General features: G+C 40.8%; 1 protein-coding gene across 10 annotated transcripts in view; it reads right to left on the bottom strand.

The window, feature by feature from the left end:
• Window positions 1-12,040, bottom strand: part of KALRN (kalirin RhoGEF kinase) — a 473,687-nt gene that overhangs the window by 132,605 nt on the left and 329,042 nt on the right. For all 10 annotated transcript variants that reach the window (XM_041406297.1, XM_041406207.1, XM_041406244.1 and 7 more), the window contains exons 23-30: window positions 11,546-11,664; window positions 10,308-10,374; window positions 9,573-9,682; window positions 7,851-7,920; window positions 6,092-6,181; window positions 2,061-2,153; window positions 1,627-1,738; window positions 372-562 (exon numbers count right to left, since the gene is read on the bottom strand). In XM_041406297.1, the coding sequence (XP_041262231.1) occupies window positions 372-562; window positions 1,627-1,738; window positions 2,061-2,153; window positions 6,092-6,181; window positions 7,851-7,920; window positions 9,573-9,682; window positions 10,308-10,374; window positions 11,546-11,664 (852 nt within the window). The remainder of the gene's footprint in view (window positions 1-371; window positions 563-1,626; window positions 1,739-2,060; window positions 2,154-6,091; window positions 6,182-7,850; window positions 7,921-9,572; window positions 9,683-10,307; window positions 10,375-11,545; window positions 11,665-12,040) is intronic.

Below are 12,040 nucleotides of genomic sequence, written 5' to 3'. Positions count from 1 at the left end.
AGATGATGAAAGATTTCATATATATGAAGCTTCATGAGTCCAGAAACCTTTGGACTTTTAGGAAGAAGTGGGGAGGCTGGGATGGGTAGGGGAACAGGATTTTATCTCTGTTTTCTACACACAGATGAAAGGAACAGAAAAGCTCTGGGGTGGCAGGGAAGTGAATGGCTGGAGTGATCCTGCTCGCATTTCCCCACCCTTCACATCTCACTACCTTAAACCTCTCCAGACTCACTGCAGGCTGACTTCCAGGTGAGTCCTGCAGGACTCAGGGCCAGCCCCTTCAGCAGGGGACATGTGAGCCTCCAAAACACCACTTCTACCTACAAAAAACACAACACCCAGAATATTTTCTTTGCAGCAACACCTACCAGTAACTTGTTCTTGTAAACATATTTTGTGTGTCCTGAAGAATCTTTGATCTCTTTGCTAAACACCAAAGAGATTTCAAAGAGAAACAAATGCCTCTCACGGCCTTTCCGAATGAGAGACTTGGGATCCCACACTTGGAAGGAATCCTGAAGAATCAGCTCTCCCTGGACATCAAGGTTCTCATCAAACCCTAAAACCACAAAATACAATCAGTTGTATTTATTATTGAGACAAGCAATTCACAGAAACACCAAAGTCAAGGCTTGAAATAAAAGGCTCTTTGCCCCAGTGATAATTTTTTTTTTTCCCTACTGAAGCAATGTAATTACTTCATTGAAGGTCAAATACATCATATGGGCTAAATGAGGCTGCTGCTGAAGTCTTGAAATAATTACTCAAAAAGAATATTATGAAGGTTTCAGTGGTGGTTACTGTACACAGAACTGCATTGCAAGAAATCCTGTGCACTTCATTACAAATTCAGTTTGCCCTCCTGCAATTTTAATCACCTGAGCTTATTGTGCTGCCCAGCTACTGGCACCAGTCCCTTTTTTCACTTGTTTTAGTATTCTGCTTCTTTCTTGGTTTTCTTCAAACCAGGCTGGAAATTATTTTCCCAGGCCAAGAAAATGTGTGAGACACAAAAAAGCATCTCAGTTCAGAATAAAATTTTTACATTTCAGAAATACTCTACACAATAATAAGCCAATAAAAGACTTCACTTTGTGCCAATCAAACCTTTTTTTCCTGTAGTTTTAAAATATTTTTTAGTGCTTTAAAAAAACCATATTGGCATAACTATGCTAACATTTTGAAACACAAGCTGTTTTGTCTCAGAAAACCAGAACTTTTGAAATGTTGAAACGGTATTATGAAATGTTTTCATCCAATAAGTTTTACAGCTGTCAGCAGCTAAACTGATACTGTTTCAGGATGGGATTTTTTTGTTTAATGGAGAAGGAATGTTTTAGCTAAATATATATATGTACACATATATTGCATATGAATATGCATACATACACATATGTATGTGTATATATATATACACACACAAAAGATACAGATCAATACCTCCCCTCCCCCCCAAACTTCCTAGCCAGCTTTATTCTTTCAAGACTTTTTGGAGAAATATCAGAAAGGAGCCAGGAGGTACCTAAAAATTACGATGAAAAAACAGTATTGCTACAGTCACCCTCTATTAACTTCCACCACAAGTTACTAACAGACTTCATTCCCCAGCAGGTCCCTGCCCACCTTCCAGCATGCTGACGTGCATTGCATCGTTGGCCTTCTTTGGGACACTGAGCATCACTTCCAGACCATCCTTCAGCTCCCCTTTGCCCTCCTCACAGCAGGTCAGCAGTTCCTAAGAAGCAGTGCAGACATAAACAAACTTTTATCCACAGGCTGCCTTCACACCCAACTGTGCCACTTGGTCCCTGCAAGCTGCTTCAGAGACAGGAGAAAGCTGAACTGCAGCAAACCCCACTGTGGATGCTCACAGGTAGTGGGAGCCAAATAGGAGCAGCTATAAAGATAAAACAAGGTGCTCTCAAGGGAGACTGCCCTTGGAAGATTTCTAGGGACTTATGCGTGCAGGTCATGAAGCAGCTCCCTTAAGCAGAAGGTAACTCATGAACCTGTGAACTTGCTCTGCACGAGCTGATCTGTGCAGCTCACTGAGGTACCTTCAGCAGGAGTTGGTATTTTGTGATCCTCTGGACAGGCTTGATTAAATAAGAAGAGATGGAGTTGGCCAGCCCGTGTCTTTGCTGGATTTCCTAGAAGGGATAAAAACAGCAGTCAGTCATGGAAAACTGTCAACCCCCTGCCAGACAGAACCACCCAAAAGTAAATTTAGCACTGCATCCCTGCATTCCCTTTATAGTTTTTAAACACTCTTTAAGCTCACATGTACATAAGTGTGGTTTCAGTGAAGCTGGCAATAAACTGCAGAGTGCCCCTAAGGCCACTTAAGCTGCAGTCAAGTCCCTCTGCAAGTCAAGCTAAAGCTCTGCTGAGTAAACAGGCCTTGATTTAAGTATGACTTACCTGTAATGTCATCTGGTTTCCCCTAGCTATGAAGGCTGAAAGCAGAGTCTTAACATTCAATTAAAATGAAGTGACATTAAATTAAATTGCATGAGTAGGTGTAATTTAGCTGTCTAAACATAGGCATTGAGTCCCATTTGAGAGCCCTGGGGTAGCTGAAATATTCACATGGGAATAACAGGTCTGACACAGTGCTGACAGACCTGCTCTACTCTGAGGTGGCACCTGGGGGCCAGGAGAGATATCCCCTCATGATGCCTGTTACAGCACTGTTTCATCACCTGAACCACACACATCAGTGTGACGTGCTCACAAATTGCTGGAGACATCACAGACCTGCTGAGGGCTGCAAAGGGCCCGGCTGCCTACCCCCAATTGTTCCAGGGGGAGTTAGAAGCTCCTTATCCTATAGGACCCTCATGAACATATGTAGCCATCTAAAAGACTCCCAACTCATGCCCTAAAGGGGCAGGTTCTCTGCTGAAATAGAACAGATTGGAAATCCTTCTGTCTCTGCCAGACCCTGGACATGCCTTGCCTTGTTCCTAGCCACCAAGAAATCCTTGATTCCCAAAGAAGAAAATGGAAAAGGGGAATGGGACTTTTCTCCAGCTACTGGATTGTACATTTGAGATTGTAAAGTGAAGAAGTTATGGAAGATGAAGGGAGAAGAGCTGCCAAGAACGGAGATTTTCCTTTTGTATACAATCTGATTTTCTGCTGAGTACTAGGGAGGTTACTGCTTCTTTTTAGCTCCAGTGTTTGTCTTAATGCTGGGATGTAAAAACATCCACTTTTCATGCAATGTGCCAACAGATTTTTGGTTTGTTGGTTTGGTTTCTTTTTAAATATCCCTGGTGCCATAAAGAAGATCCAGAAGGGAAGGGGCTCTGTTTGAGGGTTAATGGAGTTTGCATGAAGCTGAGTCACAGCTGACTCCTCAGAGGAACTGTGCCTGCAGAGCACATGGCTGGGACTCAATTCACAACTGCAGGAGCCAGCAAGACCTCGGCCTCATCTGTGAACTTCCTGGAGCTGGCAAAGCACACTTGTTTTTGTAGGATCCAAGTAACAAAATCAACCCTGCTCCTTCCCCCCAGCCCTCTGAACAGCAGGGCATACTCTCAGCAAGATGCCTCCCCTTGGGCACTCCTTGCTGTGCCAGGATGCTCCCTGGTCAGACTGTGCAGACACAGCTGGTTGGGGGAGTGACATTTGACCACTGCTGGGAAGGGATGATCTCCCTGCAGCTCCTCCCTCTGGTCCCTGAAATGCTGGAGTGAGATCCTGTTTGTGCCTCTACCCATTTCCTAAGGGACATTCTGGCTCAGCAGAGAAACTGTCCAAGAACCCTGATCCATGCAGAAACATCATGCTCTGCAATGCTCCCAAAGTCACTGAGCTTTACCTTGTTCCATGCTGGTCATGCAAATCAAAAGGGCCCTGTAGTTTCTTGAATGTAAAACCATATATTTTCCAAGAGTCAAAGAAAAAAGTATCCCAAACAGCAGAAGCATGTACATGTCTCAAGTAAACTCTGTCCCAAAGACCAAAACTTGCTTAACTAAAGACACTAAAATCAACTTGATTACTTCAATAACATGCTGATTCTATCTATTGAAGTTGACAGCTAACATATGTTGGTAATCAAAAATATACCTTGCTAGCCTGAAGTATATGGTATTACAAATATTAAAATTTGCTAAACATGGCAAGCATAATTTATCTTTCCAACTACTGAATAAAGAACACAGTTTTACGTAATAATGAACAAGACAGACACAAAAACTGAAAGAGTGGAATTAATAAGTCTACTGCAATTAAGTCAGAATAAACACACTGTTCTCATTCCCTGTGCAATTTCCAGCTGATATAACCATATCAACAACTTCTGAATTTTATAAGCAAAGCACCATCTGTAGGGAGGGAAGATGATAATCTTTATGCTTTATTAGACCAGTGCTGTAGGATAAACTAGGCACGTTTCACAGCTGAGAGTTTGTGCATTGTTTTCCACCTGTCTCAACTGGTTCAATAAAATACATTGCTTTTCTCTACATACATGGCTTCACTTACATCCTGAGAACAGCCCTCTCAGCATTGCTTAGAATTCTCTTCATGGTTTCAAATGAGATATGTCACCTATCTTTGCTCCTTCTCCTAATCAGTTAACCCTTACAGTGAGCCCTGTAGCTGCAAGTTTCCCATGGGCTTGAAGGGTTCAAACAAATTACTGGGACTGCTTGCTTTCATCTCAAAGGTGGCTTTCTATGAAAGCTTATGAAATTTGAGGAACACTTGTGATTTTCAAGCAGGGTTCTTACTAATGGGTGTTATTCTAGATAATTTACTCTCATCGTCAGGGTTTTGGGAAATTTCAGGTTATACCTGGAAAAAAAGAAGCAACTATTTTCTCTGTATTCCTTGTGCCAGGCTGTCCTGCCCCTGAACTACTGCCACTCCAAGATCAAGGTATGAAGGATCCACAGGAACTTGGCATTACCTTAGTCTCTCACATTGAGGGCCTCCTTGAGGATTATTCGGGGGGAGAGTCAGCTTTCTCTTTTTGCACAGGCATCACTGGGTGATGGCCCAGCACCCATGGAAGGAAAACACCTCCCCTGGCAAAACAGCAGCTGCTGACACACGAATATTCACAACTGAGCAATATCAGGCAGCTTTCCAGCCCATGCAGAGAGCTGCAGTGGAAAAGCTTTTAACCTGTGCAAACAGCAGACCAGTACAAACCACTGTAAGACCATTCCACAGGCTCAAGCGCCACCTCCTGGAAAACCCCTTCCAGTTCCACTCGACTTTCAGACTTTCGGTAACAAGGCAAAAGGAAAAGGTCTTCATCACTTTTCCTGAGGCTCATGTGAGACCTTTCATTGCTGAGTGAGACTGAAATGCTGTAACCATTGGCACACACAAACTCCAGAGGAGCTGATTTATGTCAGCTGCCAACTCCAGCACAGCTTGGATCCTGCTGATCTGTTACATTTGCAAACTTTCAATGCTTTGGAAGAGAGGTCTTAGCACCTCTTTTTTTTTTTTTTTTTTTTTTTTTTTTTTAAGAAAAATGACTAATTAAAGATATAAGGTAGCAGACAAGCATGGAAAAATGGATGAGGTTAAATAAGAGGAAGAGCTTGGTTTAAAGGTACTTAAAAACTTGATTTTTTTCTCAGCATACAAAATTGGAATTGGAGCCCAAAAACATTTATTACTGGCTGTAGCACTTGTATAGGAAATAGTCTAATTAGAGTCAATGGAGTTCTTTATTAGCACAATGAAGTAAATGTGGAATAGGCTGTGTAGAATTTTCAGAACAGGAGGCTAGGAGCCCATTTTAGATTTAGGGATTTCAGGTCACAATATATAATGGAATCTGAGATTTTCACTTTATCGCTAACCCAGAAACAGAGATTACATCTAAACCAGATCTTTAGAAAGGATTAGGTCTGAAAAATGCCCAAAGGTCCCTATAAGAATGTGTCTCCACACCTCACCACACACCACACCACAGCCCATCAGTGCTCACAGCATGTGATATTTGCAGTGGAATGAAAACCCAAATGCCAAGGCACAGAAAGGAACCCAAAGCAAGAGTGTCAAAAAGCACAGAGCTGCACCAGGTGTGTGGAAGGAAAACAGCAATGCTGCTTACATCAAAGAAAGTCCCTGCATGTTCCAGGATGAGCTGGCTGGAGTCAGGCTTGTTTTTGCAGTAGGTGACATACATCTGAAATTTATCTGCCTGTGAAAACAAACATCAAGGGAAAAGCAAGATAAGCTATTTCTCTGCTCCCACAGGTTTTTATTAAGGCACACCAGGATAAATACAGGTGACAACTCTCTCCCACACACCCACCACCACCACCACCCCCACCCTGCCACCAAACAGCACAAGAACTGTAAATTAAGAGCAGAAGACTTTAACGTTCATACCTTACTTGAGCAGTTCTGAGGGCTGTGGGAGGCTTTCTTTAACAAATATCACAGAGGGAAGGCCTAAAATTTTAATCCAGCTGTAAAATAATTTCTAACAGCTCTATGAATGTTACACAAGAATCTGAGGTTCTCAAAACTCAGTCATAAAGTGTTGACTCTATCATCTGCTTGAAGATAAAGCCAGTCTAGAAACTGGGCAAGTGACTCACCTAGTCTAAACTGGCACAAGCCAACATTTTTTACTTGAAATTTGTGACACTTGGCCTAGACTTGCCTTTCCTACTTCGGTTCAAACTTCAATGGCTCAAATTTTATGTTGTTTTACATTTTATTTCCTAATTTGTTTACTTTTAAGCAGAAATTAAAAGCATCTGTGCACTCCCACCTCCTATTAATGTACTCTGGTCTCAAGAAGAGGGAGGCAAATAAAAGAGGAGGATGTTTTCCTTTTATTGCTATTGCATTTTTTTATTCCAGATATCTAAACAACAGGATCCTGCAATTGTGCAGGCAACTTTGTATGGACATCTGTAACCACACACACAGCTCTGGACATGTACCTTTGCTGAGATGATGCAGTAGTACCTTAAAGTACCATGAAGATTTTGGAGAGAATGATACATAAATGCATTCATCTTCCCTAAACAGGTAATCTGTTCTTTGTAAACAATATTTCTGAATCCATTTCATCAAGACTTGTGCATGTTTTTAAATTAAAAGCCCATCTGAAATTATCTAAACATGTTAATTTTTTTGATAAGTGAAAATATTCCATCTTTACTCTTAAAATACTAATTCCTAGCTTTGATATATGAATAAAACAATCAGACAAAACACAAAGATGGCTGACTTGACTGGTAAATATTTTGAAAAGAGAACAGCTTTCTTACAGATAAATTACTGTAGCCAATTCCCAGAGCCTCCTACACTCACAAAGACACTCTGCATCAAGATTTCAAAGTCCTGTTGGAAATTATCCTGGCATTGCATAATGGAATGAGTGAGCACAGTGGCTCAGAAATTTGACACTAATTTCTGGAGGAAAAAAGTCGATAAAATATATTCTTCATGCCTTTGTGGAGTTCTCATGGCATGACTAAAATACTTTAAGGGAGGTATATTAAGATTTTAAATATCTGTCCTCCCAGGGCCTTTCACAGGAAAATGAATGTCACTCCTAAAACAGGTTTGGTTTGATGAAGTTCTACTAAAAAGAAACCAGCAGAGGTAAACAAAAACTGTGTGGTCAGTACAGGACAAGGAGAGAGGCTCCAGAAAGCCTTCACTCTATTGCTGAGGAGAAGGGTGGAAACTCTCACCCTGGACAGGTGAAGGACAAAGCAGTTACAGCTCCAGACTAGCTCCTAATGTCATTTATCACTGGGGACATAATCCTTGCACCTACTCCCAGTTTGTTCCCCTCTGTGCTGGAGGAATTAATTTGAATAAATTATGAGAAGCAGCAGCCTCATTACCCAGGTGACAAAGCAGTGGCCCACATCCTCAGGCAGTTGTTCATATTTCTCCAGCTCCTTTAGAAAAATGCTGAAAAAAGCAGACACCAATGTAATTAGTTCCAGTCAAATACCCAGGAGATGCAGGATAACCAATGAGTTAATCAGTGCTAATGATCAATACTTGTATCTTGATTATGAGACCACCCAAGTGTCCAGCCAGCAGAAAGAGTGTCACTTGCCAAGATGTGCTTGGTTTTTTGAGCACAGTCATGCCTAACTCCACCAGAAAGGAAAAAGAGGCAATCCCTAGCAGGGAGTCAGTGTGCTCAGAACTGTTCTATCTGAACACAGATCTTCAGAGAGTTGTGTAGTGGTTCAGACAAAGAGCAACAAGGGAAGCCCAAAGCTGCCAGGTTCCCAACATCCAGCTCAGCACACTGGACAAAGGACAACAACTTAAACAAGCTCAGCATTTCATATGTAAGTAGTAAAGTTTCAAAATACAGATTTTTAAAATCAGCTCTCTCTGAACAGCTTGTACCACAAGCAACACTGGTTTGCAAATAGAGCCCTGTACAATGCCTGGGTGGAAAAAAGAACATGAAAGAGTTTCTTCAGCTGCTCTTCCTAGAAGATGTTTTTTCTGGACCATTCTCCAGCTTTGCTGCCCTTCCTTGGACATGGATTCTGAATCATGCTGGAGGATGCCTTAACATCACCAGCCTGGAGGAGGCTGTGGAGGACACTGGTGGAGGGGACGTGGGAAATTTATTTTAGCATTGCCAGGAAGAAGTTTTAGAGGAAAAAGATTATGTAGAAGCAGCAGGCTGCCGGAGGAGGGGTCAGAGAAAAGGGAAATGAGAGCAGTGAGAAGCTGTGGGACATGACTGAGGGCTGGAGGGAGGGGAGCTGGGAACAGTGGAAACTGAAAAAGAAGGGTGTTCTTTTTCAAAAATCACATGGCATCGGCCAGGGTGACCAGAACAAAAATATGATATGATAAAATATGATATGATATAAAAATATCCTGATATGCTTTGAAGCTTCTTGCACAAAAGCATGCATATGGCATGCTCTGCTGGGCTGTACTTTTGTGATGGCACATTTATCTGACTGAAGCACTTGAAATGTCCCAGAACCCAAACAGAAAAGGATTCTCTGATTTATTTTTAAAGTGTAACCTGAAGACAGATTTGGAATTCAGACTGAACTTGTTGGATCCAGCACACCTAAATGTTAAGTTTATAACTGTTGTTGCATTCACATTTTACCACGGAAACAATGCCCTCTAAGCTGATCTGGTACACAGTCTTATCTTAACAAGATGGAGCACTGTTAGTTACAGATCAAATACAGAAAGTCTCCAAGAAGTGGCAGAAAGCTACTTATTAACCCAGCTCATGCCAACAATTCCACTTTCTTCCCTTTGTGTTTTCCAAGCTCATACTTTTGACAGGAAAGCATCCAGACTAGACCTCGTGCTATGAGATGGAAAGCAGGTATCAGACTGCAAATCATTGGTATAATATGACTTTAACATTAATCAGCTGAAAGTGATGTTTGAGCTAAGTTGCAATATTTTTTTTTGTTTTGTAAAAGAAACAAAACAAGAAATAAAACATTATCTTGCAAAATCAATTATTTTACACTCAGGTGTGCACTGTACTGCAGGGGTTCTCTGCAGACACCACAGAGATGCACAAGTGCCTAAACATTAACAGAACTGGTAAGAAAACCTACTTGTTATGGAAGTCATATATCTCCTGAATATTGCCAAAGATGATGTGTTCTTTATTAATGATCCCAGCTGGTATTTCTTCCACTCCACTTGTCATTTCCCAAAGGTAAGTCTGGAAGACACCAAAAACTCTTAATTTTGTGAATAAATGCAGTGGAAAAGAATAGATCTCCCTGTTTTATTGCCAAAGGCACAGGCTGAACAGGAACTATGTACTTTGAGATTAAATAAACAAGATAAAAAAAAAGTTCCAATGTTACAGAAAGCTCTCCAGAGAAATTCAAAGTGCTGATGCTTCAAAGTTGTCTGAGGAAAAAGCAGAAGCATGCCAACAACACCAGTCTTGGCTGTCCACCTGATGGTGTCCAAAAACTGCAGGCAGAAACAGCTGAAAGATAAGCCAGATTTGCCACTTCAGTAGCATTAGAGACATAAAATTCTCTGTCAGACTGCAGGAATGTGAAAGCTGACAGGTTTCACTGAATTACATTCTGGTTTTTGCCTTGAATATCACCACTGACTTTAGGAACACCCTGCTTACAGCTAGGCAAGGTATTTGACTGTGCAAATCCAAAAGTTTCTCTAGTATGAGATGATTCAAAGGAACAGATTTGAATCTTTAAGGACAGGCTCCATGAATCAATGTGCACAGCCTGTGCATTAAAGTGAACATCCCCACTGCAGAGAACAACATGTGCTTCCAGGAAATACTGGAGAGCTCCTGGGCCATAACTCACCTCTAAACATTCATGTAAATCCCTGACATAAGCTTTTTCTGTCTGCAGCAGCTCAGCCATAATGAATCTGAAAAAAAGGAGTATTTTAGGTGGTTTGGACATTATAAACATTTTTACAATGAACAGAAAAAAAAACATCCTCTTGTTGTCTTAAAGAATAAAGGTATTTCCACCCTAGACATTCAGCTGCCTTACTTTGCATCTTTCAGGTCCATGACTAAAATAGCACTTTATAATCCAGTCCCTTGTAGAGTTAAATTCTAAATAGCTTTTCTGCACAAAATCCTATTAAATTGGATTCCTGCAACCTCAGTCCATGGGATTTACCACCTACATGCCCATCCTTAACTATCAGCTGGTTCTCAGAAATTTTCCCCCCAGGATTAAGGAATTGTGATTCACCAACATTTGCACATTTGCTGACAGTCATTGAGAAGTCACCCTGAAACTTTACCTTCAGAGGCAATACAGATGGATTTGGGAGACACCACTAATTTGAAGAGACTTCAACAGCTTGGTATCTGACCAGAGAAAATCCAGATTCTGTGAAATGCAGTAATGGCATCTACAGAGCATGAGGTTGGGCTCCTCAAAGTTGAAATTCCTGAAATTTGCCACAGGCAGACCAAGTGTAATATTTTCTAAAGTACAAGTGGTTTCTTATCAGTCATGACCTGTGACAATTTCAGAGGGCTGAGAAATACTTTCCCAATATTCTTACACAAAAAATAAGACAGAACACTGTGAAAATAGACTGTTTAGGGATTTAAGTGCAACAAGCACCTCTCAACCATTTCCTCTAGCATGTACTATTTCCAGTTCTCTCAGTCTTACACTTGCTGAAATTTGAACCTAAACTTCAAGTGAACTCTTGGTCACTGATGTTTAGATAATACTTAGAGACCTAAAGATGCTCTTTATTTTTTCCCACTCATGTTACTTTTTACATAAAACCAGAAAGAAATTAGCAACTCCACAACATCAGGGTTAATCTAAGTGCTTAACTCACTACTTTCCCTTTCTAACTTCTGATTAAAACCAAAAGAAATTCAACCTTTATGTTCTGAAATTCTCTATCCTACAAGTAACAACTTCTGCCCTACACCTGCAGACTTATCTCAATAGTTCTGCAGCTGGAAGGAGTTACAGGACTGTCAGTCAGTGCTGGTCATGCAAATATCACAGAATTATTCTTTAGCAGATTATGTGCCATGTAGATAGAGTGTTTGGGAACATACTCTTTCTTTCTGGCTGACTTCCTTTTTTCTTCGTTGACTTCATGATTCGCATCTCGCAGCTTTACCTCCCGGTCTGAAAGACTTGCTGGAATGATATCTAGTTCTAGGTCTTTGTTATCCTAGGGAAAAAAAGTACAGAGTTTAACTGCATTGTAATCCTACTGTTGTGCAAAGTGCAGCATGTTCATGAGATCAAAGAGGTAAGAAGAGACAAAATAAGATAATATCAAAAAGGAGGAAATTTAGAGAGAAGTAGAAGTACTGTGAGAAGAGATAAAAAAGCTGAGAGAGAAATATTAAAAAAAACCCCCAGAAATTATATTAATTGTAATCTTCACTGTTTTTCCTAAGAATCAATACTGATAAGTCTAAATTACCTTACTCTTTTGTATCTAAATTAGTTGTCTAGTATGGGACTTCACAAAAACCAGTCTGATAAAGTAGAGCACCATGCAGAAACAACTTCCAGTGGCCATTTACCATGGGATACCTTTC

The sequence above is a fragment of the Onychostruthus taczanowskii genome, unplaced genomic scaffold (genome assembly GCF_017590055.1).
Source record: "Onychostruthus taczanowskii isolate IOZ18803 unplaced genomic scaffold, ASM1759005v1 scaffold10, whole genome shotgun sequence".
NCBI lineage: Eukaryota > Metazoa > Chordata > Aves > Passeriformes > Passeridae > Onychostruthus > Onychostruthus taczanowskii.
The sequence above is the reverse complement of the archived record's forward strand: the minus strand, read 5'-3'. Positions and strand labels throughout refer to the sequence as shown.